Below are 27,899 nucleotides of genomic sequence, written 5' to 3'. Positions count from 1 at the left end.
AGGTAGATATGAGAAAAGTAAAGCCGACTACGCCAAGCAAGACAACAATATCCAGTGACACAAGTAGACAATTGTGCAGAATTTATTTGGTTTTTACATAGGGTGACGGATGCCACTAGATGCAACTTACTGAGGTAAATGAGAGAGACAGACCCTACTATCCCCCTATAACACACAGCTGTATATAGTTCTGTATGTATATGTATGAATCTGTGCTGCCGTTATCCTCCGGCCCTGCTGAGGGCGCTCTGCTGCTATCACACGCCATGAATAACACGTCACGCGGCGCGTCATCACTGCCATCACTCTCCTGCCCTGTAGGAGGCACTAGACATCGGAGCGCGCATCCTGCTGGAGAAGAAGCAGGGCCTGATCCCGGGACATCGGCGCCTTCTCCCGCTCCGGCTCGGTGTGTGCGGGCCCCCTCTAGGCGCTGCCCGCTGTGTGGTATGGGAGAGCGGCGATAGACAGCGCGCTGCCGCCTCCATCATGTCTGACGGCGTGTACGAGAAGTTCCTGGCCCCGGACGAGCCCTTCCCCCTGCTCTCCCAGCGCGGCAGTATCAGTGAGGAGGGCTGCCTGGACGGCAGTGACTTCGGCTGCCAACTGTCCTCCTGCCACCGCACCGACCCCCTGCACCGATTCCACTCCAACAGGTGGGTGCCTGTGCCAGGGTGATGGCAAGTACTAGTGCCCCTACCCCAGGGCACATAGACGATTACCGAGCTCTACCTCATCATCTGTCACTTATACACATACATGTACATGATGTCATCACACCTCCTGCTACTACTGCCGCACACAGATGTCACATACATGTACATGTCATCACACCTCCTGCTACTACTGCCGCACACAGATGTCACATACATGTACATGTCATCACACCTCCTGCTACTACTGCCGCACACAGATGTGTCACATACATGTACATGATGTCATCACACCTCCTGCTACTACTGCCGCACACATGTCACATACATGTACATGATGTCATCACACCTCCTGCTACTACTGCCGCACACATGTCACATACATGTACATGATGTCATCACACCTCCTGCTACTACTGCCGCACACAGATGTCACATACATGTACATGTCATCACACCTCCTGCTACTACTGCCGCACACAGATGTCACATACATGTACATGTCATCACACCTCCTGCTACTACTGCCGCACACAGATGTGTCACATACATGTACATGATGTCATCACACCTCCTGCTACTACTGCCGCACACATGTCACATACATGTACATGATGTCATCACACCTCCTGCTACTACTGCCGCACACATGTCACATACATGTACATGATGTCATCACACCGCCTGCTACTACTGCCGCACACAGATGTCACATACATGTACATGATGTCATCACACCTCCTGCTACTACTGCCGCACACAGATGTCACATACATGTACATGATGTCATCACACCTCCTGCTACTACTGCCGCACACAGATGTCACATACATGTACATGATGTCATCACACCTCCTGCTACTACTGCCGCACACATGTCACATACATGTACATGATGTCATCACACCGCCTGCTACTACTGCCGCACACATGTCACATACATGTACATGTCATCACACCTCCTGCTACTACTGCCGCACACATGTCACATACATGTACATGATGTCATCACACCTCCTGCTACTACTGCCGCACACATGTCACATACATGTACATGTCATCACACCTCCTGCTACTACTGCCGCACACATGTCACATACATGTACATGTCATCACACCTCCTGCTACTACTGCCGCACACATGTCACATACATGTACATGTCATCACACCTCCTGCTACTACTGCCGCACACAGATGTCACATACATGTACATGATGTCATCACACCTCCTGCTACTACTGCCGCACACAGATGTCACATACATGTACATGTCATCACACCGCCTGCTACTACTGCCGCACACATGTCACATACATGTACATGATGTCATCACACCTCCTGCTACTACTGCCGCACACATGTCACATACATGTACATGTCATCACACCTCCTGCTACTACTGCCGCACACATGTCACATACATGTACATGTCATCACACCGCCTGCTACTACTGCCGCACACAGATGTCACATACATGTACATGATGTCATCACACCTCCTGCTACTACTGCCGCACACAGATGTCACATACATGTACATGTCATCACACCGCCTGCTACTACTGCCGCACACATGTCACATACATGTACATGATGTCATCACACCGCCTGCTACTACTGCCGCACACAGATGTCACATACATGTACATGATGTCATCACACCGCCTGCTACTACTGCCGCACACAGATGTCACATACATGTACATGATGTCATCACACCTCCTGCTACTACTGCCGCACACAGATGTCACATACATGTACATGTCATCACACCTCCTGCTACTACTGCCGCACACAGATGTGTCACATACATGTACATGATGTCATCACACCTCCTGCTACTACTGCCGCACACATGTCACATACATGTACATGATGTCATCACACCTCCTGCTACTACTGCCGCACACAGATGTCACATACATGTACATGATGTCATCACACCTCCTGCTACTACTGCCGCACACAGATGTCACATACATGTACATGATGTCATCACACCTCCTGCTACTACTGCCGCACACATGTCACATACATGTACATGATGTCATCACACCGCCTGCTACTACTGCCGCACACATGTCACATACATGTACATGTCATCACACCTCCTGCTACTACTGCCGCACACATGTCACATACATGTACATGATGTCATCACACCGCCTGCTACTACTGCCGCACACAGATGTCACATACATGTACATGATGTCATCACAACTCCTGCTACTACTGCCGCACACAGATGTCACATACATGTACATGATGTCATCACACCTCCTGCTACTACTGCCGCACACATGTCACATACATGTACATGATGTCATCACACCTCCTGCTACTACTGCCGCACACATGTCACATACATGTACATGATGTCATCACACCTCCTGCTACTACTGCCGCACACAGATGTCACATACATGTACATGTCATCACACCGCCTGCTACTACTGCCGCACACAGATGTCACATACATGTACATGATGTCATCACACCTCCTGCTGCTACTGCCGCACACAGATGTCACATACATGTACATGTCATCACACCGCCTGCTGCTACTGCCGCACACAGATGTCACATACATGTACATGTCATCACACCGCCTGCTGCTACTGCCGCACACAGATGTCACATACATGTACATGTCATCACACCGCCTGCTGCTACTGCCGCACACAGATGTCACATACATGTACATGATGTCATCACACCTCCTGCTGCTACTGCCGCACACAGATGTCACATACATGTACATGTCATCACACCGCCTGCTACTACTGCCGCACACAGATGTCACATACATGTACATGTCATCACACCGCCTGCTACTACTGCCGCACACAGATGTCACATACATGTACATGATGTCATCACACCTCCTGCTACTACTGCCGCACACAGATGTCACATACATGTACATGATGTCATCACACCGCCTGCTACTACTGCCGCACACAGATGTCACATACATGTACATGATGTCATCACACCTCCTGCTACTACTGCCGCACACAGATGTCACATACATGTACATGATGTCATCACACCGCCTGCTACTACTGCCGCACACAGATGTCACATACATGTACATGATGTCATCACACCGCCTGCTACTACTGCCGCACACAGATGTCACATACATGTACATGATGTCATCACACCGCCTGCTACTACTGCCGCACACAGATGTCACATACATGTACATGATGTCATCACACCTCCTGCTACTACTGCCGCACACAGATGTCACATACATGTACAGGTGTTTGGCATGTAGTCAGAAGTAGTGGGCTCTGTGTCCCTGTAGTGACCCGGTGCTGAAGGACCTCAGTGAGACTAATGTCTTTATCTGTCCTGTGTAAATGAGTGGAGCCGGTGTATACTGCCTGCCCCTATATTTCTACCTACTTTGAAGAAAGGAAAATGTAGTTCCATGAATCATCCTTTTATTTTATAAAAGGTTTTGCTTGGAGAGAAGACTTGTTCCTAGTTATACATTATGCTAAATCTAGGACACAAGTCAAATACAGGCAGTCCCTGGGTTACATACAAGATAGGGTCTGTAGATTTGTTCTTAAGTTGAATTTGTATGTAAGTCGGAACTGTATATTTTATCACTGTAACCCCAGCCAGAACTTTTTTAGGTCTCTGAGACAATTGGATTTTAAAAATGTTGAGTTGTCATAACAATAAATATTAACACTAAAGCTTCATTACAGACACCTGTGATAACTGTTACAGCTGTTTATTGTAGCCTAGGACTAAAGTACAATAAATTACTAATATCCAGAGTTCCGTAACTAGGGGTCGTATGTAAGTCGTATGTAAGTCGAGTGTTCTTAAGTAGGGGACCGCCTGTATGTGCCTAAGATTCTGTAACTTGTCTGTTCCTGTCTTTGCAGGTGGAACCTCACGTCTTGCGGAACCAGTGTTGCGAGCTCTGAATGCAGCGAGGAATTATTTTCTTCGGTCTCTGTAGGGGACCAGGATGACTGCTATTCCCTGCTGGATGACCAGGATTTCACCTCCTTTGACCTGTTTCCAGAGGGAAGTGTATGCAGTGATGTCTCCTCATCCATCAGCACATACTGGGACTGGTCTGACAGCGAGTTTGAGTGGCAGGTAAAGCCTTTTTATCCGCCAGTCATTGTCCATCCCTGTGTTAGGCCTCATGCACACAAATATATATAGCCGCACAAATTGCTTCTATCTCACAGCCCTATAGACTACTACTGGGCACACATGAACCAACTGGCCGCCCCCCAAAAAGCTGTTCATTTTCTATGGACATCAGCAGGCTAAGCAGGGCTCACCCAACAATGTACAGCACAGAAAATGCACACGTCTAACGCATTCAAAAACTCCTGGAAATGTTCTCCTGGGCAACATGTCAGTAAATTTTTAACCGTGGATTTTTCTGTAGGAATTTTACATTAAAGGAAATTTACCACCAGAACCACTGATGGAAACCCACTCTCGCTTACTTGTGCAAGTCTTCTTATTGTGTCTGACACTGTCTTTGCTTTAGCCGTGTGTCCCCCCTATATTTCTAAAAATATGTTTTGGAAATATACTACAAAGCCAGAGTGCCTCATTGTTACGTCATCTAAACCCCCTGGGCTCCACCATGTTTTAATTTATTCATTCCTTCACTCCTCTGCTTGTCCGCCTTGTCCCTCCCTTACCACAGCCATATAGCCAGTGACGTCAGCTCTCTGTAAATCCTGCACATGTCCGGTAGTATCTTCCTTGCGCCATCGCATCTCTGGCTGTGGTAGTGGTGGGACAGGCCCCAAGCAGGGGAGTGAAGGCAATCTCCATCAGCTCCATAGAGATGAATGGAGCAGAGCAGTCATGCACGGCCGTCTCTGGGAGCGACAATAGATCCGACGGAGGTACCTGGGACCTCTCATTCTTGTGATCATCACTGAGACCCCCACCAAACAGCAAGTTAGGCCCCATTATGTGGAGTTTTGAGTGAGTAGAGAAGAGGCAGCGATCTGACCTTGATGATCTATTCTAAGCCTAGGTCATCCATTTATATAACCCATTAAAGAGACTGATTACCTTAAGCACAATCCAGCAAATAATTGCTTATTGTTTAAAGTGATTAATCCCTTTAAAGGGAACCTTGCGCAGCTGCGCGGTGAGCCGTGTACCCCGGCATGCGCACAGTTCGCTGCTTGGTGGTTCAATGTGCCTGGCAGCGTGTGCATACTGTGCATGCTTAAAGTCTCAACTAGGCTTCAACTTCAACTAGGCTTCAACTTCAACTAGGCAGCGCTTCAACTAGGCAGCGCTCAGGTACGCAAACCGCTTATGTCGTATATGGCTCACCGCGCAGGCGTGAGTATTCTGTGCGGTGAGCCGACGTCATCATGAGACATGAAGTGGGAGGGGAGAAAATTGTAGGGGAGGGTACAGAGCTGAGAATTATGCTAATGAGGAGGTGAGTGTTGGGATTTGAAAGGTGGCATCACCCCAGGACTTGAATAGGACTTTTGGCAGATAGCCGGGTAATCTATATAAGGGGATACTATGGGAACGGAGGGGAGCAGAGCTATGAATCGGGGTGTCATATAGTGTATTATGCAAGGCCTATTCAGACCTGTCAACAGTAAAATTCTGTCTTCTGTTGACAGGTTCCCTTTAAGTTTGAATTGAACTAAACCCATGTTTTTGATCCCCTTCTAGTTGCCTGGAAGTGATATTGCAAGTGGCAGTGATGTGTTATCAGATATCATTCCCAGCATCCCCAGCTCTCCTTGCCTTCCCTCCAAAAAGAAGAATAAACATCGGAATCTGGATGAGCTCCCTTGGAGTGCCATGACTAATGATGAGCAGGTAATGCCACTGTTTTGTGAAGGCTTTATAACGCTGTGACCGTTCATTGCACTTGTCCTGTTTCGGGACAGTGGAATAGTTCGCTGCACTGATTACTAGTCACTCGTAGACTGTGTTTATGCAAATGATTATTGTTAGTTATAGAAAATAATGCACACAGTGCTGTGTATGGGTACACCAGATTCTCTGCTGAACAATGAGTAGACTAGACTGCTGTAGTGCTCCGTTACCCTACCTGGCTCAGAGCACTGCTGTGTGAGGAAACGCCTTGAAGGGATGCAACCCTTACACTAGTGTCACATGACAGCTGATGTTTTGTGTGCTCCATACTGAAACCATTCTACATGTGTTTTCTCTAGGTGGAATACATTGAGTACCTCAGTCGCAAGGTCAGCACAGAGATGGGACTACGGGAACAGCTCGATATCATAAAAATCATCGATCCCACAGCGCAGATTTCTCCAACAGACAGCGAGTTTATCATTGAACTGAACTGCCTAACTGATGAGAAGCTCAAACAGGTTTGTCTTCTTCCTGGACGTGAATGGTACTGGTGATACTGGTAAATTATACACAGGGAGGGGAAATAGGCCACACAATTCACACCATATAGAGGATCTGAGCAGTAAGTGACGTTATATCATAATATTGCGTTATTCCAAATCTATATGACGTGTCTATTTGGTTCATTCATTCCATTCTATTTCTTCACTAAAGCGCTACAGAATATGATTAATATTACTATTAAAACTGCAGGTCAGAAGCTACATCAAAGAGCATAGTCCACGTCAGAGATCTACACGGGACAGCTGGAAAAGGACCAGTTACAGTACGGCTAGTACAAGTGGTGTGAGTGGAGCCAGCGTTAGCAGTAGCAGTGCCAGTATGGTCAGCACCGCCAGCAGCAGTGGCTCTAGTGGGGGCAATTCTGCCTCCAACTCCAGCGCAAACATGAGCCGAACGCACAGTGACAGCAATCTATCTGCAAGTGCGGCCGAAAGGATCAGAGACTCTAAGGTAAATATGTTTGTTTTGCCATTACACCTGAAATACACATTTTGGAAACGAATGGTTGTAATGGAAGATCAGAATTGCCACAATATTTTTCCTGTCAGAGTAGGTGATTACAGAAATAATTTTCAGTAGATTTCCCTTACATTTATATAGCACACCAAAAGAATAGGTGACATGATTTAATAGGCAAAGATTGATTTAAAAACTAGCAATCAAATACATACTAAATCATACATGCATATATGTAACTTTTTAATCAAACGAAAACAAGGCCAGCGCTCCAGTCAGCAGGAGATGAAGTATATACTTTCTTTTTATCGATTGACTTAAGTGCTGCTCCTTCATGTTTGGATTTCCAGTGAACTTTTTATGATGTGAGGTTCAAGTATGGTGCCAAACTTTATTGTTTGGACTGTGCTGCTATATAAAGGTAACCCCCTAAATTGGGGTTGGGTGCTAAGTTGCTTATTGGGGAAGGGGGGTCTCAGTGATGGACCCCCAAGATGAACAGAGCAGCCAGTCATGCAAGTGCCCGCTTCTCCAGTCATCCTTATTGTGCTGACTGAGATAAATGTGTACTGTACTCCATTCCATTTTTTTTTTTAGGTGAACCTCTGTTCTCGTGATCTGTGAGGGTTCCATTACTGAGACCCAAACAATAAGCAGACTAGCCCCTATCCTGTGAATAGGGGCTTACTTGTTGTGACTGGAAATCCCCTTTAGGGCTAATGACATGTGGAAAATACGCATGTAAATTGGCATCAAAAATATCATGGTGATGTGTCATGTAGTGTTTTTTTTTTTTTTTTTTTAAGTGAAGATCTGCATGCGTTTTTTCCCACCTAATCTGGTGGGTTTTCGAGCATCATTATGCATAATTCCTACAGAATTCAATGTAAAAAAAAAACAAAAAACACTGAAGAGAAGTTAGATCATTTATTTATTTTCGGCATCACACAGTGATGCACAGAGAGAAAAACATTTTTTTTTTTTACATACCTTTTTACCAAAACAGTTCTCTTTCAGGGTACTGTGTTACGCTGGGGATTTTCTGCAACTAAATCTGCGCAGAAAATCTGTATGTAATCCACAATGTATGCAGATAGCCTGTGGAGGAAGAGGGATAAAGACGCTTACCCCTCCTTGTTCCGGGCTCTGTTTCGGGCTCGCACACTGCTGTCTGGACATACCCTTCGTCAATCGTCAGATCCTGGACAACCGCTTTATAACACACAATAATCTAACACTGGTGATTGAGAAGATTTACATATAGAAGTATATTTATATCTAAATTGGCCCAAGTGCAATGAGGATTTATACCAATCCCAGTGAAATTAAATAAAACCCAGAAGATGGGGGGAAAAAAACAAAGTTGAAAATGTTTTTTTTTTTTTTTTTAAATTTAGAAACGGTCCAAGCAAAGAAAACTGCAGCAGAAAGCCTTGCGGAAGAGACAGCTGAAAGAACAGAGGCAGGCGCGGAAGGAAAGACTCAGTGGCTTATTTCTAAATGAAGAAGTCCTGTCTGTAAAAGTGAACGAGGAAGAGCACGAAACCGATGTCGACGTATTGATGTGACGAGGGTGAAACTTGCAGTGTTCTTCATAAGTCTCAATAAGGCTGTTACCCCACACCAACTCTGTGTAGATATCCCTCCATCAACCCCACTAACCACTATCATGTTATTCTTATTAATAACTTACCTCTGGTGGGACATCGTTTTAGTATTACATTAGACGCCACAATCACATCTGAGTTCATGTGATTCCTTCAACTTTTTTTTTTTAAAAAAAAAAGAAACCTTTAATTTGGGACAGATTCTTGGGTACCAAGTCCCAACAATAGTGATGATCTGTGGTAGATGGTACAATAAGTCGCGTGACTTTCCAGTTGCGATGCGTAAAATGTGCATTCTATTCCTGCCTCTAGTCCTAAGTACAGACTAGTAACAGGACATCAATACATAATCCTGCAGCCTGACAGGTGTCCTTAGTCTTAATAATATACAGTGTTTTCCTATAAGAATATCTGCTTTTTCTCAAGGGCGTGAGCTTGTGCAAATAGGAAATCCTATTATACATAGAAAGTGCCATCGCTACTTAGACTGCCGATAACAATCATGATTTGGCCAATAATGGATCATCTGTGCAACATTCTGCAAACCAAATGGTAGAAAGTGTCTGGAAATGTATGGTACAGCAGTACTATAGAAATGGATAAGTAAATATGTCCATTGTACAGATGTATAGATCCCATATGACTTGTATAGACACGCTGCAGTGTTTACAGAAGCAACAAAATGAGTATTTTTTTAGATTTCCATACGATTTTAATATATCAGTGTAAAGAAGCAAAATTTGAATATCCCTACTGAAAAATCTGTTCTAGGTTCAGTGCACACTGTAGATATCGGACTGCAACATCTCCCCCCGGATTTTCCATCTCTTTACAGCGATTTCTGCTACTGCTGCGTTGTTGGCTACGTGTCCGTTTTAGACTTAGGAAGAACACTGTAATTCTCTCCTCAGTGTTGCCCTGCTTGTACCTGTATATCTGTATATACAAATATCTCTGCTCCATCTTTGTGGAAGCTGCTGGTGATTGAGAGGCCTGTTACTGTATCATTACTGTGTATATTCTGGGATTTGCTAGTATCAAGAGCATTCAGCACTTTGTCATGCCGTAGTGCTCCGTGGGCAGAATTCAGCTTTGCGTTTGCTTCACACGGCATAGATTTCCAGACGTAGCATCGGTAGGTTTTATTTCTACTAAACTGCGTTCTTAAGAAAAGCCATCATTCTATCTCGCTCACTGGTGAGGCTTGTGAATTCCTGTATAAGTGGCCGGTGGCACATTCTCTAAGCTTGTATTTCATCATGAAAACTACAGGTAGCGCGGTATTCTAAGACTACTGTGCCTTTAGGCGGAAAAAAAATTGATATTAATTTTTTTTCCGCCTAAATTTTTATTTTCAGGACTTTATTGCAGTGTCATTATCGGCACTGCCCGGTACTTTTTAAGGGCCTTAAATTTTCCATACAGGCATTTTCAGTTGATTCCTGTGTCTTGCATAGAACCTGACATATAGAAGTACAACTGATCAGACATTAAATTGCTCATTTAGATTAGGACCAAAATAACAAGGTCTAATAATGCTATACATAGGACGGTGCATTACTATGACACCTGTAGTACTCAGCATTTCTTATATGAACTTTATCAAAATTGGCAGCTCGAGGATAGTGCTGCCTCAAACAGGGAGAGGGAGGGTTAAAGGGTTTGTCCAGTTAATCAGATAACTGTTTATATAATGAAAAGTTTTATGTCATTTTTCCATTATACTTTCTGTATCAGTTTCTTGCAGTTTGCTAGAGCTCTGCTTGCTGTCATTCTATATGAAGCTTCATTGTTTACTTCCTGTGGATAGACATCCGTTTCCGGTCAGGTGATGTCGCACAGGTGCGCGGTCCGTGCACCTGTGTGACATCACATGACCGGAAACGGATGTCTATTCACAGGAAGTGAACAATGAAGCTTCCTCTAGAAGGACAGCAAATGGAGATTTGAAAAATAAGGAATTAAATTGGCCAACTTTTAATTATGCAGACAATAATATGTATTTGTGGAACCTGGACATCCCCTTTTAATGGTTTATAAGTAAGGACAAGGCTGTAAGCCATGACTTAACCTCTGGTTGCAGCAGTGCGCGTTGCGTCCCAGTAAAATGTTGGAAGTCTGAACTATATAGATGATAATTGTGCATAAAGCATACAGACTACACTGTAGGTATACATTCCTGCTGAAAGGAGACTGATGGATCTGCCTATGGACTTCACTGTGACACTGCAACAAATCTGCAGCAGAAGGCGCACATTTTGGACTGTATTCCCACAGTAGTATTCTGATCTGTATTGTACATCCGTGTTTGTAAGGCAATGTCAGAAGTGGAATCTACGGAGGGAAAGTATCAAGGCCCAAATATTGAATAATGTGCAGATTTTTTTGCACATCTCACTGTGTGACATTGTGTGTGTGTGTGTGGTTTTTTTTTTTTAACCTACTTTCCAGGTAACTTTCCCTGGTGTCATTTCTTTCCAATCTCCGCCACTTGCTGCTGGAATTGTCACACCATATAGTTCACATGTTTACCCTCAGCAACCAACAATTTATCATAACTGAATTATTATAGCAGAGATCTTGGCTGCTTTGGACAACAGCTCTACCTCTGCCTTGCACTAGTTTTGATCATGTCTTAAGCCCCATTCACACTCTTAGTGCAGAAATTACAATGTGGACACTGTTTTTTTAAAGGCATAAACCTTGCCTTTTCCCCTCCTTAGGCAGGTCTGAAAGGAGTACTTCCCATACTGACCATCCTTGTGCATAGTGGACAGTATATTTATAGATTTTTCCTAATACGCAGCTCCAGTCCCTTATGGGGAAATCTAGTCACTCCCTGTAAATACTTCTGGGGCTTTCGCTGTAAATTTCTGTTGCCATTAATATTAATTTACATCTCCCGATGTAGGAAACCCCTCGCAGTAATAATAAAGTAATGTAAAGTCCTAGATTAAGGGTAAAAACCAATGTTACTATGTTTATATGTACAGACGTTGGATATTCTGTTCAGACTGTGGCTATGATGCAGAAAAATATAGATTTTATTTTCTTGCCTGGAAGCAATGGTGCAAACATGACGTGTGTGGCCGGGGAATCTGCATTGCTTCTTAAAATACAGTACATGTTGTAGCTGCAAATCTGTACTTCTGGAATGTTTTTTATGTTTGCATAGAAAGCACTTCTGTCCTTTTTTTGATATTGTTTCAAGAACTTCTTGTTCTGTCAATTTGGTTTACAGACGACCTTACCGTAGAAGAAAAGATGCGGCTTAATAAATATTCTTTGCAAAATTCATTCGTTGTATCTGTTTCATTGTCAGTCATTCATTTCTTTTATGCAAAAAGTATTTTTGGGTTTAATACATTGATCTCCTCATAGAGGATATTCCTCTGGTTTGATATTAGTGGAGTTCTGCTACTTGGCCAGAGCTATGCAGATAGATTTACAAATTGGTGGGGAAATATTCAGTGTAACCCAGAAGTCAGTGAGAAGGTCCTCTCTGTGCTTACAGAAGAAGAGTGAAGAAATCAGGCGATACCTTTTTGAGGCTAACTGAGTATATTTGATGGTGAGCTTTCAAGAATACTAGTTCTCTTCGTCAGACATGATGTTATGCATGAAACAGAAAATTCACAGCATTTTATACGAACTAAACAGTGATGATCAAAGGATATTAAAAAAAACCCTCTGTATTGATAAATACAGGGACATCTTATTTACAACAGGACGGCAATGAAAACATTAAAAACCTGTGAGGCTCGACACAAGAGCTCTGGCTCTTATCTGCTTGTGGCCTCCAGGTTAGGGGAAGGAGGTCATGAAGCTGCATGAATGTTAAGACCAGATGTCAGTCACTGATGGGACCGCCTCCTTGACTCCTCACCTGCATAGAAGTTATAAATAGATAAATCACATATCTAATATATATTTATTATATATACACATGCTGCCTGCTGATGGGAGACTATGTATAATCTGCTCAGCTTCTCCTGCTCTATAACATGCTGCCTGCTGATGGGAGACTATGTATAATCTGCTCAGCTTCTCCTGCTCTATAACATGCTGCCTGCTGATGGGAGACTATGTATAATCTGCTCAGCTTCTCCTGCTCTATAACATGCTGCCTGCTGATGGGAGACTATGTATAATCTGCTCAGCTTCTCCTGCTCTATAACATGCTGCCTGCTGATGGGAGACTATGTATAATCTGCTCAGCTTCTCCTGCTCTATAACATGCTGCCTGCTGATAGGAGACTGTATAATCTGCTCAGCTTCTCCTGCTCTATAACATGCTGCCTGCTGATGGGAGACTATGTATAATCTGCTCAGCTTCTCCTGCTCTATAACATGCTGCCTGCTGATGGGAGACTATGTATAATCTGCTCAGCTTCTCCTGCTCTATAACATGCTGCCTGCTGATGGGAGACTATGTATAATCTGCTCAGCTTCTCCTGCTCTATAACATGCTGCCTGCTGATAGGAGACTGTATAATCTGCTCAGCTTCTCCTGCTCTATAACATGCTGCCTGCTGATGGGAGACTATGTATAATCTGCTCAGCTTCTCCTGCTCTATAACATGCTGCCTGCTGATAGGAGACTGTATAATCTGCTCAGCTTCTCCTGCTCTATAACATGCTGCCTGCTGATGGGAGACTATGTATAATCTGCTCTAATACATGCTGCCTGCAGATAGGACACTATGTACAATTCACTTAGGTACGCCTGTATATGATACGCTGCATGTTTATATTAGACTCTATTTTCTCTTTAAAGTTCCCATTTACATTGATGGCTCAGTTGGATGTGCCCAGGGGTCTTTGGCCATAAGACAACCTTTCTTCTACCATCCCTAGTGACACCACATTTTCTTTTTCTGCTACAAAAGGGTAAAATACATGCTTACAGTGAGTGTTAGGCCTCAAGCACATAACCGTATTTGGGGGTAGTGAGGTACCCACACAAACTCTGGCTGACTCACAGCCCCCATCAAGGTCTATTGTACATGGTCCATGAGCAGTGGAGATAGGGGAAGTGATCGCTGTTCACCACTCCAATCTCCACCCTGCCAAAAATTTTGTGTACATGAGGCCTTAGACCGACCTTTGTCTCTTATTGAAATTTGCTGGGTTCTCATCATAGTTCTGCCCTAATAAAGATGCGCCAAAATGATCAACGCAGGTTTTAAATATTGTTTTTAAAGCCAAAAATATTTTGTCCTTTTGAAGTCCTTTTCAAATCAATCTAGGATTTAACACTGCAGTTCTGTCTTCAAAACTGTTCTATCTGAAAATTTGCAACTTTTTTGTCAAAAGAATACATGGATTTGAAGGAATGAACGCTATTAAAGTAGTTGCCCACTAGGGGGCAGTCAGGAAATACCAAACATACTTGGCAGTTGAAATAGAAGAATTAAATACTTGGGAGTGTCCAGGTGAGATCATTTTGATATTGATGACCCATTTTTTGGTAATCACTATTGGTGGGGGGTTTATGCCCCCACCACCCACTGTGCTGCCGGTCTTCACAGTCTCTAATCTTTAATAACCATTCATATTATTCGTCTCTTATATTAGATTAATCTCTACCTTAATTCAAACCTCCCATGCACGTCTCCAGGACTACTCCCGAGTTGCTCCAATTCCCTGGAATGCCCTTCCCAGGACTACCAGATTAATACCCACCCTCCAAAGCTTAAAATTCGCTCATAAAACCCATCTCTTTAGGTAAGCCTGTCACACTGCTTTTGTTCCCATTGAAGCCAAAGGGAGCTGTGCTTCAGCTCCCAAGCATACAGATCCCCCCCCACCCGCTTGCCACTGTATAGTTACAGCTCTGCGGGCTGCTCAGTACCCCCTCTCAGAACTAGGATTGTAGACCTATCCAAAGTATTGCTGTGTAATAACCCATAAATCCCCTTTAACAGTCCCTTACCTAGGCCTTTCACTGTGGAGATTGAGTGTGAGATTGATTTGTGGGATTATTATTCTCATTTGTTTGGTGTTATAGATATTATATACTGTCATCAGATTGTACCCCACTAAACTAACAGCAATCTCAGTTTAGGGTACAAAAATATCTTTTGAAAAATTCACTCTTTTATGTAAAATCTCACCCTTTACCTTAAAAACACCATCTACTAAGTCATGTGCAAATGAGCAGACTCATATTTTGCCGTAGATGAGTCAAGTTTAGAAGCTGCGTGGGAAATGTTACTTCTAACTCCCCTATCTTTGACTCTACCCAGGCTTGGCCATTTATATGGGTGTTGACCATGTCGGCAATTTTGGATCCAACTATATTTTTTCCAACATGAAGAGGGTTCATATCACACATCAAATGAATTGAAAATTTCACAAGAAAAACAATGGTATTCTCGTAACTGTATTAATTCATGATTTATTTACAAGTTTATGACCATAAAATGCGTTCAACGTGCTGCCCATTGTGTTGGATTGTCAATGTAATCGTCTTCTCCCAGTCTCGACACACTCATAGTAACACCGCAGAAGAAATGCTAGCACAGTATATCAGTTGTTTCAGATGCTGCACATCTCGTATCTTCACAGCATAGACAATTGCCTTCGGATGACCCCAAAGATAAAAGTGTAGAGGGGATGACCTCAGAGACCTCGGTGGCCATTCAACTGGTCCACAACGACCAATCCAATTTCTAGGAAACTGTTCATGTTCATAACTCAGGAAGGTGCCTGAAAGGGGCAACACATCATTATGTAGCAATTTCAGATATCCAGTGGCATTGAGGTTTCCATTGATGAAGTATGGCCCCACTATCTACCACACCAAACCATCAATTTTTGTCCACTATGAGTTAGTGTCAGACCAATACCAATGGTTTTGTTTGGTAACTTCACCATTCACAAAAAAGGTTGCCTTATTACTGAACATAATGGGGCAGATTTACTTACCCGGTCCAGTCGCGATCCAGCAGCACATTCTCCCACGCTGATTCGGGTTCTGCCGGGATTCACTAAGGTCATGCGCCCGATGTCCAGTAGGTGTCGCTGCTGCGCTGAGGTCCGCCGGAGTTCACCTTCTTCTTCCTGGTGCTAGTGAGTGCTATTTTTGCGATACCATTTTTTTTTTAAATTCCGAGGTTTTTCCGAATCCGTTGGGTTTTCCGACGGCCACGCCCCCTGATTTCTGTTGCGTGAAAGCCGGCGCCGATGCGCCACAATCCCATTGCGTGCGCCAAAATCCCAGGGCAATTTGGCGCAAAACGTAAAAATTCGGGAAACCCGGTGTAAATAGCAAATGTGCCCCAATGTTCTATGTAAACTGAAATTCCTGTTCCAATTATTGTTTTGCCCATTCTGTAAATTCAGTGTGCCGATGTGGGTCATCCTCATTGAGGTGCTGCAGCAGCTGGATTTTGTAAGGTGCCACTTGTGAGTAGCTTATATCTGCCGTAGGGATGTTCGACTGATGCCACTCTCCAGTGACATGCAGCAAGTGCTACGCTGTGGGCTCTTGCTAAATGAAGCGAGGACGGCCGCTGGTTTTCATTTGCGGCTGTTTTCTTGTTGGATTTTGGTACATCCAACACTGAATCTATTTCATGAAATTTGCTTACTGTAGCATGGAGATGGGTGATCTTGTAATGCAATCTGCTGCAATGTACTGTGTTCACTAGATATCAACACAATATCTATCCGCTCCTCACGTATCAACCTCTGCAATATGTCAATGGCTGTAAACAAAGAGAAACTTGTAAAAAACTCATGAAAGAATAAACTTGCAATTAAAACCAAGTGCACCATTGTTTTTCTTGAGAAATTCTCAATAAGTTTGATGTGTTACACGACCCTCTTCCCATTGGAAAAAATAAAGTTGGATACAAAATAGCCGACTTCCAAATCGCCAACACCCACCTTGACAAGTCCCCCCCATAAACTAATGTGCCACATACAGGAAGTTGATATCACCAACCATTCCCATTTTATCCATATAAATCACCCTCCCCATTGTACCTATATGTTTTTATATGTTTATTACAGATACAAATCTTCCCTTCTTCTATGAACTACAGAACCTAAGATACAGGTAGTTAAAAGGGAACCTATTAGTTGGAAAATTTGACATTTTCAACTAATAACAGGTTCCCTTTTTTTTGTATTGATTCCCAATCTACATTTATAAATTATACTGCTGGTTCCATTCACTTAAAGAGGACCTTTCGCTACTTCACTTATCATACCACTTATCATACCATTCTGTAGGGGGTGCTACATAGATTCACGGGCACTTTGAATTTTCTTTCTAGCCCTCGCGGTTGCAGAGTTATTAGTCCCAAGATCTGACCATTATAATCTGTGTTTGGTCAGAGAGGAGGAGCTGGGGGCGTGTGTTATGCTAATCATCTTTCATACTGTCAGTGGTGAGATGTAATTTCTCTATCTGCATCTAAAGGCTATGTTCACACACATTTTAATATTCTGTTGACATTGCATTTACACAATGTTTACAAAAATGCAATGTTACACGCATTGGGAAACACGCATGCAATGTAAACGGAAACGCAAACGCTGTGTAAACGTAAGTGCAAAGAGACATCAACTCATATACCACATAAGCGTAAACATGATGCTAACCAGACATAAATGCAAATGGCATGTAAATGTGCCGTAAACACAAGCGCCGTTTACACAAGCAAAAACACAAGTCACACTCGACATAAAGGCGAATGCTATGTAAGCTTAAACATGGCACAAATTCAACATAAACAGAAAATCCGTAAACGCACCTCAAACACACGCATAAATGTGAGAATGCAGCGAATCGCAACCTTGAAGCAAATGGCGCGTAAGAATAACCATATTGCAAACACTGTGTAAGCATAACACAAATGCAGTGTAAGCGTAAACGTGACATAATTGCGACGGAAATGTAATTGCAGCATAAGCGTAAACGTCACGCAAATGGCATGTAAGCATAAACATGGCGCAACTGTTGTGTAAGTGTTGTATGTGCCGCAAATGCTCATAAGCGCAATTGTGACGCAAACGCCACGTAAGCGTAAATGAGGCGCAAACACAGAGTATGCGTAAATGGGACGCAAATACAGCGTAAGCGTAACCCTGTCACAAATGCGGAATAAGCGTAACCGTGATGCACACGCTGCATAACCGTGTCTCAAATGCCGTGTAAGCATAACGGTGGCGCAAACGCTGCGTAATCACAACTGGCGCAAACGACAGATAATCATAACTGGCGCAAACACCGCATAATCGCAACTGGCACAAACGCCGCGTAATCGTAACTGGTGAAAACGCTGCGTAATCGTAACTGCAAAAATGTTGCATAATCGGAACTGGCGCAAGCGCCACGTAATCATAACTGTCGCAACCGCCGCGTAATTGTAACAGGCTCAAACGCCGCGTAATCGTAACCGGTGCAAACTCTGCGTTCTCGTAGCTGGCGCAAACCCTGCATAATCGTAACTGCCACAAACACTGCATAATCGTAAATGGAACACAACCCTGTCACAAATGCGGAATAAGCGTAACCGTGATGCACACGGTGCATAACCGTGACTCAAATGCTGTGTAAGCGTAACCGTGGCGCAAACGCCACGTAATCGTAACTGCCGCAAACGCCATGTAATCGTAACGGGTGCAAACGCTGCGTAATCGTAACTGGCGCAAACGCTGCGTAATCATAACTGGCGCAAACGCCGCGTAATCGTAACTGCCGTAATCTAAACTGGCGCAAACGCAGCGTAATCCTAACTGGCTCAAACGCTGCGTAATTGGAACTGCCGCAAACGCTGTGTTATCGGAACTGGCACAAACGCCGCGTAATCATAACTGGCGCAAACGCTGCATATTCGTAACTGCCGCAAACACAGTGTAATTGTAACTGGCGCAAACCAGGGGCGTTGCTAGGGTTGTAAAAGATCCGGGGCACGGGCCCCAATGCATATGTAGCGCTCTTTCAGTAATGTCCCCTCCTGTACATAACCCCTCACATGTGGCTGTGCCAATAACAATTTTACTTTGAAGTATACAGCTACAGAAACGCATAAGGAATCCCTACTTGTTCTATTTCGTGACTGCAGGTGACGCGTCCTCCATCTTCCCCATTAGGCATCACCACGTCTTATGTTCCTCATTGTCCCTACATCTTGGTTCCCGGGCAGTGTTACCCTGTTGCTGCCCCTAACAATCTCCCCCAAATACTGTAAGGCCGCGCTCACACATTTGTTTTGCACTTAAACAACACCAGGAGCTTGTTACCCATCACTTGTGTATTACTGGAAAACATATGAGATCAAACCAAGGCCTATCCTAGTGCCATGTGTGAACATGCTCCAAGAAATGTCCCCCACAGCTCCCAATAATGCCCCCCACACAGCCCCCCCATAAGTAATGTCCTCACAAAGTCCCCAGTAAGTAATGTGCCCACACAGCCCCCCAGTAAATAATGTGCCCACACAGCCACCCCAGTAGGTAATGTGCCCACACAGCCCCCCCAGTAGGTAATGTGCCCACACAGCCCCCCAGTAAGTAATGTGCCCACACAGCGCCCCAGTAAGTAATGTGCCCACACAGCCCCCCCAGTAAGTAATGTACCTCACACAGCCCCCCAGTAGGTAATGTGCCCACACAGCCCCCCCAGTAAGTAATGTGCCTCACACAGCCCCCCAGTAAGTAATATGCCCACACAGCTCCCCCCAGTAGGTAATGTGCCCACACAGCCCCCCCAGTAGGTAATGTGCCCACACAGCCCCCCCAGTAGGTAATGTGACCACACAGCCCCCCAGTAACTAATGGGCCCACACAGCCCCCCAGTAAGTAATGTGCCCACACAGCCCCCCCCAGTAAGTAATGTGCCTCACGCACAGCCCCCGCAGTAAGTAATGTGCCCCACACAGCCCCCCTTATTCTCCCCCTTCCCTGGCCCCTGTCATGTCTCCCTCTTACCTCACAGATGCAGCTCTCTCTGTGTGGTCACTGCTTTCCCCGGCAGGTCATGTGACCATGACATCATCAAAGGTCCTTCAGCCTCTGGCACTATTATTCAGGGCACATTCACATGGCCGTCTGCGGGGACGTACATGCGGCCGCAAATTTGCAGCCGCATGTACGTCCCCATAGACGGTAATAGCGGCGCGGCACAGATGCGGTGCCACACATGTGTGGCACCGATCCGGCCCGCACACCGCAAAAAGATAGAGCATGCTCTATCTTTTGGCGTGTGTGCGGCCGTGCGCCGCTATTCTCTATGGAGGGAGGAGGGGCCGCCTCCTCCTCCTCTCCAGCACACGGCGGTATGCCCGCACGGCGGGCATACCGCTGTGTGAATGTACCCTCACCCGGAGGCTGAGCTGCAGAGGAAAGCAGTGACAGCAAACGTTCTCATCACGATCGTGTCCTGCGGACATGGATCATGTTGAGAGAGGGGACGATGCCAGGGGAGATCCGGGGCACAGGCCAAAAGATCCGGGGCAGGAGCCCCGGATCTTTTGACCTAACGACGCCCCTCGCGCAAATGCCACGTAACCATAACTGGTGTAAACGGCGCATAATCGCAACTGGTGCAAACACCGCGTAATCGTAACTGGCGCAAACACCGCATAATCGTAACTGCCGCAAATGCTGCGTAATCGTAACTGACGCAAACGCTGCGTAACTGCTACCACATGCAAAACTGCCGAAACATTGTAAACATAATGTCAACAGTATATTAGCGGAATGTGTGTGAACACAACCATTAGATGAACATAGAAAAAACTCACAGATCAATATTCATAATCGTTTCACTGACATTGCCGGCCACTGATTGGACAGTATGAGAGAACATTAGCATAAGACACGCCTCCAGCTTCAACCCCAGCTCCTCCTCTCTGACCAAACACAGATTACAATAGTCAGAACCTCAGAATGATATCTCCGCAACTATGGGGACTAGAAGGAAAATTCCAATTTGTGTAGCAGCCCATACAGGATGGTATGATAATCTTCACATGTTTGAGGTGGTGAAAGGTCCTCTTTAAAAGTCTACCTGGCTCCAGGGGCGTAACTTGAGGGAGTGCAGAGAGTGCGATCGCAACCGGGCCTAGAGGGCCCATATGATGTAACTTTTCTATATGAGATGACAAGTACTATAAAAAATACATTGTAATGTAGGGCCTGGCACACATTTTGGAACTGGGGCCCAACAGATTCAAGTTACGCCACTGCCTGACAGCCATCATGGACAGAGATCACATGACCCTCCTTCTGCGGCCATTTTATGGACAGGAATCTCTGGCTGATGAGGTAAAAGAAAGGAGGCTTCACTTTACATAAGAAAACAGAGCAGAACTATTAATAGATGTATATTGGTAAATTACCTAAAATTATGAGGTAAAGTGGCCAACCGCTTTAAAGTCTACAGCTTTGCATACTTTTGGTGGTGGCTGCCGGAGTGATTGGTGCTCAGTGAAGCTACACTGCACCCTGGAGAGAAGCCTTGTTCACTGCTTTTGTCCGAGGCTGTCATGGCAATTGATCGCCGCTCCCTATGACGTTGCAGGGAACGACGATCTCCAACAAGATGGCGGCGGCCACTCATGTTGTTGGAGACAGCAGCATCTTTGCCAGCGGCAATGTGCGGCTGTTATCGGTATGTCTTTGCTGATAATATGCAGCAGGAATTACCGGCTATGGAGAGGGCTCAGCTCGTGAGCCCTCTCCGTGCACCCGCAGCCGACCTGTGACGTGCTATTACGTCACGGGTTGTGAAAGACATATTTTAATCAGATTCTCACCTCCTCCCCCCCCCCCCAAAAAAAAATAATGTATCAAAATCAGAATGTTGGCCAGAAAAATAAAAAAGAACAAGTGCAAAAGCTAAATCAATTTGTTAAAGTCCTGAAGCCAGGTTACGTCGGTGAGATTACCGTATATAATCGAGTATAAGCCGACCCGAGTATAAGCCGAGGTACCTAGTTTTACCACCAAAAACTGGAAATACCTATTGACTCGAGTATAAGCCGAGGGTGGGAAATGCATGGGTCACAGCCTCTCAGTATATAGCTGCCAGCCCCCTTCAGTATACAGCCTGCCAGCCCCTTTGTGTATACAGCCTGCCAGCCGCTTTGTGTATACAGCCTGCCAGCCCCTTTGTGTATACAGCCTGCCAGCCCCCTTAAGTATACAGCCTGCCAGCCCATTTATGTATACAACCTGCCAGCCCCTTTGTGTATACAGCCTGCCAGCCCCTTTGTGTATACAGCCTGCCAGCCCCTTAATTTATAATGCCTGCCAGCCCCCTGTTGCCGGACCTGCGGCATGAAGATGAAGAGGAGCTGTCCGGGCCGTCGGAATGGTGAGTTGTAAGTTTATTATTTTGTATACCCGAGTATAAGCCAAGTGTTGAATTTTTAGCACAAAAGTTGTGCTAAAAAACTCGGCTTATACTCGAGTATATACGGTAATTATAACAGTGGATTACCGTAAGTAAAACAAAGTGTGTGGTTAAATATTTTTTTTCTTTTTTAACTTCATTCCTCTATATATAAAGCAACATACACATCTGTACAGTGCATTCTGGATAATGGACTTATGTCAATATGTAGATATAAATTGAAGTTTACAGAATTATGAGTGCAGCTCTGGGTGATAATGTTTTATAATTTATAGTATATTGTGTACATGCAGTCCCCTACTTAAGAACACCCGACTTACAGACGACCCCTAGTTACAAACGGACCTCTGGATGTTGGTCATTTACTGTACTTTATCCTTAGGCTATAATAAACAGCTATAATTATAGTAATTAAAGAGAACCCGTCATGCAAAATAACTCCCCTCATCTAAATAGATTTTCATAAACTGCCATTACAAAGCATTGTCTCTATCCCTTCATTGTCCCTCTACATGCCTGTAAACCTAAGCAATGAGGTCCTAAAGCTGTATGCAAATGACCTGTGAAATCATAGTATCATAGTATATAAGGCTGGAAGGAGACACAAGTCCATCAAGTCCAACCTTTAAGAATAAAATAAATGTTTTATCCCCATAACCCGTGATATTTTTTCTGTCCAGAAAGTCATCCAGGCCTCTCTTGAACATGTACATAGAGTCGGCCATAACAACCTCCTGCGGCAGAGAGTTCCATAGTCTCACTGCTCTTACAGTAAAGAACCTTTGTCTATGGTGATGGTAGAATCGCCTCTCCTCTAGGCGCAGAGGATGCCCCCTTGTCCTGGTCACAGGCCGAGGTATAAAAAGATCTTTGGAGAGATCCTTGTACTGTCCGTTCAGGTATTTGTACATTGTAATGAGGTCTCCCCTCAGTCGTCTTTTTTCTAAACTGAATAATCCCAAATTTTTTAATCTGTCAGTGTATTCTAGTTCCCCCATTCCCCTAATAACCCTGGTTGCTCTCCTCTGCACCCGTTCCAGCTCTACTATATCCTTTTTATACACTGGTGCCCAAAACTGTACACAATATTCCATGTGTGGTCTGACCAGGGATTTGTATAAGGGCAAAACTATGTCTTTATCATGAGAATCTATTCCTCTCTTGATACATCCCATTATTTTATTTGCTTTAGCAGCAGCCGCCTGGCTCTGGTCACTAAAATTAAGTTTACCATCCACCAATACCCCCAAGTCCTTTTCAGCTTCAGTTTTACTAAGTAATTGACCGTTTAGAACATAATTATACTTTTTGTTACCATGGCCCAAGTGCATAACTTTACATTTATCTACATTAAACCTCATCAACCATTTCTCTGCCCACTCCTCAAGCTTCCACAGATCCCTCTGTAATGCTAAACTATCGACCTCAGTATTTATTACTTTACACAGCTTAGTATCATCTGCAAATATTGAAACTTGACTGTGTAAACCCACTACAAGGTCATTAATAAAAATATTAAAAAGAAGTGGCCCCAATACTGACCCCTGTGGCACTCCACTAGTAACATCAACCCAATCTGAAAATGTGCCATTAATGACCACCCTCTGTTTTCTATCACTAAGCCAATTACTTACCCAAATACACAGATTTTCTCCTACTCCCAGCAGTCTCATTTTATATACCAACCTTTTATGTGGCACGGTGTCAAATGCCTTTGAAAAGTCCAGATATACAACATCCACAGCGTCCCCCAGATCCAGTCTGGAACTTACCTCCTCGTAGAAACCAATCAGATTAGTCTGACAGGACCGATCTCTCATAAACCCATGCTGATGCTGGGTTATAAGGTTGTGCACAGTGAGATACTCCAGGATAGCATCTCTAATAAACCCCTCAAATATTTTCCCCACCACAGCAGTTAGACTCACGGGTCTGTAGTTTCCAGGATCGCTATTTGATCCTTTTTTGTATATTGGTACCACATTTGATATGCGCCAGTCCTGTGGAACATAACCAGTCCACAGTGAATCTTCAAATATTAAAAATAAAGGTTTGTCTATCACCGTACATAATTCATGCAGAACCCGGGGGTGTATGCCATCTGGCCCAGGTGATTTATCTATCTTAGTGCTTGCGAGGTGGCGCCGTACCTCTTCCTGGGTTAAACTGTTGACATTATAAAAAGAATTTACATTATTCCTCATTGTGTCTTCCACCAGGGGATTTTCCTGGGTAAAGACAGTTGAGAAGGCGACATTCAGTAGATTGGCCCTTTCATATTTCTAAGGGGACCCACACTCTCTGTTTTTAGTTTCTTATCATTTATATACTTGAAAAATAATTTGGGATTATTTTTGCTCTCCCTGGCAATATTTCTCTCAGTCTCTATTTTTGCGGCCTTTATCTGCTTTATCTGCCTTTATCTGAAATGTCCAATGAGTCATTAGCATATTCAAGCTGTCCGGCTTATTCATAAATGGGAGGCACAGCCACACCCCCAGTGCATGACTGACAGCTTGTATAATGGTGTGAGGCTGTATAATGATGTGCTTCCTGGTGCTGGCGCCCCCTGCAGCCTGTGTGTGTATAGGAGAGATACAGCAGCTCCAGGCAGCCATGTTATAGCAGAACATGTCAGGTACTTGTGTAGCTCATGTCTGTGTCTCACACATGTGTATTAGGAGGATGCAGCATGTCAGCAGATACAGCACAGACACTAGCAATGCTTTACTATACACTACACACAGACATGAGCAGGGGGAGGAGAGAGGAGGGGTAACAGGGGTGACATCACTGCCTCTGACCATGTGACCAGTCTCATTTACATAATAAAGAAAAGATGATTTTATAATGATTAATGTATGAAATGACTAGATAAAGGCTGGGATGGGATCCTTGTGAGCTGCTCCAACAGGTAGTGGTGACAGAAATAGTGACAGAGACCTGATGACAGGTGTCCTTTAAGCTTTATTATAAGTTCTGCTTCTTCTGACAATCCAACATTTTCAAAATCCAATTGTCACAGAGACCAAAAATATTCTGTCTGGGGTTACAATTATAAAATATACAGTTCCGACTTACATACAAATTCCACTTAAGAACAAACCTACAGACCCTATCTTGTATGTAACCCGGGGTTATTGCCTGTGATGTGATATTTTTACAATAGTTACTCAATCTTTTATATAGATGATATTTATTGGGATATTGGGTATAATTGGAATTGTAAAGTCACATTTTTATTATAAGATAATCCTTTATTAGTTCCACAGTGGGAAAATTCACAATTATTAATCTACACATATAAGCAGTTTATCGGAGAATTAACCATATCACCGAGTAAAAGTCGCCGTGACATGTCATAGAGTGCCGAACGTGTCAATAAAAAGTGTATCGCGCTTAATAATGTTCCTAATCAAGAAAAATCAAGGCAAATATCTCTCCATTTACAGGCAGATAAAAAGCATCTCCTGTGAGCCATCATCTATTGAGAGAAATCTATGTTTTCCAACTCCACTGCATTAGCCATAATTTATCTGGGATGCATTATTTCATTTATATATTTGCTCAGTGCTCCTGCAAGATAAAAAAGTGCCAAAGTGTTTACAAGGAGGACATCATTCGCTTTTAATTGCTCGCACATTTCCTGTATTCTCAAATGGTTAGAACTAATAATAGAGATGATGCTCGTTGAATAAACGCATTAGCCTCAAAATTTCAAGCCTCTCACTGTTTTTGAAGAGGGAGATAGTTGGGAAATGAGCTTGGTAACATTGATTCGTGATTAATCACGGTACTTAGTGACTCATCTATGACCAGAGTACAACAAAAATGCCATGTTTGCTTAGCGGCATTAACACCATTTATCTCCAGTGCGTTCTCAAAATTGCCTTGTTGTCAATGTGAAGGCTGGGACATGTCGGAACAATTCTGGCATGAAAAGACTGATTATCTGTGGGATAGATTTTTGTTCATACATCACAAGGCATCTGATGCTACTATTAATGACTTTAATCAACACGGCTTATTCATATGAGTTATCGGTGCAATGACCATTCAGTCTCCATCCCACTAATGGAGGTGTGTGTGCTTCATCAGTTCACTAAAGATCTCAGATAAATATGTCGATCCGAGCAGCTGGACTTAACAGGCATTTGGTCTTTCAATTTATTTATCCTATTCAAATACAGCTCTGTTCATGGTATCATCATGGCGTCCATTTATAATGGTTAGAAACTGCACTGACAGATCACTTTTCAAGTACAGGCGTCCCCCCCCCCACTTAAAGGGGTATTCCCATTGCAACTAGTAATTGATATTGTTTGAATAATGAAAAGTTATACAAATTTCCAATATACTATATATACTCGAGTATAAGCCTAGTTTTTCTGCACAGAAAAATGTGCTGAAAACCCAAACTCAGCTTATACTCAAGTAAAAAAAATAAAATCAAAATTCACCTTTCTGGCTTCCCCCGCTGCTGGCTATATACTGGGGCAAGGGGCTGGCTATATACTGGGGGATATGGGCTGGGGGGCAAGTCCAGCAGGCTATATACTGGGGGGGGGGGGGCTATGACCAATGCATATCCCACCCTCGGCTTATACTTGAGTCAATAGGTTTTCCCAGCTTTTTGTGGTCACATGTGTGACATCACATGACTAGGGATATAACGAGCAATGCACCTGTGTGACATCATATGACCAGGGATATATAACGAGCCATGCACCTGTGTGACAACACATGACCAATGATATATAACGAGCCATGCTCCTGTGTGACATCACATGACCAGGGATATAACGAGCCATGCTCCTGTGTGACATCACATGACCAGGGTTATAATGAGCCGTGCACCTGTGTGTCCATGGTCAGATTTCTGTCCACTGGAAATAAACAATGAAGCTTTGTATTGCAGGACAGCAAGCAGAGATCTAGAAAATCATTATACAATTATACAGAAAGTATATTGGAAAATGTTATTATTTTTCATCATACAAACAAACAAATAACATTAACTTACCGAAACCCCTTTAAGGACACCGACTTACAGACGACCCCTAGTTACAGACGGATCTCTTTGACCACTGTGACCTCTGGTGAAATCTCTAGATGTTACTTTTGTCCCAGGCTGCAATGATCAGCTGTAAGGTGTCTGTAATGAGGTTTATTGATAATCCTTGTTCCGATGACAGCACACAATTTTGAAAGTCCAAAAAGTCTGGAGCTATGGACTTACATACAAATTCAACTTAAAAAGGTATTCTCATCTGTGCATTCACATTTAATTTAATTCATTTGCCATATATAAACATTTCTTCAATTGGATGTTATTAAGAAAATGTTCCTGTATGAAGATAACTTCTCATAAATGTAGCCATGTTGTTTTTAGA

General features: G+C 43.8%; 1 protein-coding gene across 1 annotated transcript; it reads left to right on the top strand.

Annotated features, from left to right (window-relative positions):
- Positions 1-279: 279 nt before the first annotated feature.
- Positions 280-12,431, top strand: FAM199X (family with sequence similarity 199, X-linked). Its single transcript, XM_072125932.1, has 6 exons — positions 280-656; positions 4,563-4,782; positions 6,355-6,504; positions 6,864-7,025; positions 7,261-7,521; positions 8,925-12,431. Exons 1-6 carry the CDS (start codon positions 490-492, stop codon positions 9,093-9,095), a joined length of 1,131 nt encoding a protein of 376 aa, XP_071982033.1. The 5' UTR covers positions 280-489; the 3' UTR covers positions 9,096-12,431.
- The last annotated feature ends 15,468 nt before the right edge of the window (positions 12,432-27,899 follow it).

This window comes from Engystomops pustulosus, chromosome 9 (genome assembly GCF_040894005.1).
Source record: "Engystomops pustulosus chromosome 9, aEngPut4.maternal, whole genome shotgun sequence".
Classification (NCBI taxonomy): domain Eukaryota; kingdom Metazoa; phylum Chordata; class Amphibia; order Anura; family Leptodactylidae; genus Engystomops; species Engystomops pustulosus.
The sequence above is the reverse complement of the archived record's forward strand: the minus strand, read 5'-3'. Positions and strand labels throughout refer to the sequence as shown.

What these genes read in the sequence shown, in the direction of transcription:
- FAM199X (XM_072125932.1), top strand. Translation starts at nt 490, where the DNA reads ATGTCTGACGGCGTGTACGAGAAGTTCCTGGCCCCGGACGAGCCCTTC. An exon ending in ACAGCGAGTTTGAGTGGCAG is followed by an intron (nt 4,783 to 6,354) that starts GTAAAGCCTTTT and finishes ATCCCCTTCTAG; the next exon opens with TTGCCTGGAAGTGATATTGC. An exon ending in CCATGACTAATGATGAGCAG is followed by an intron (nt 6,505 to 6,863) that starts GTAATGCCACTG and finishes TGTTTTCTCTAG; the next exon opens with GTGGAATACATTGAGTACCT.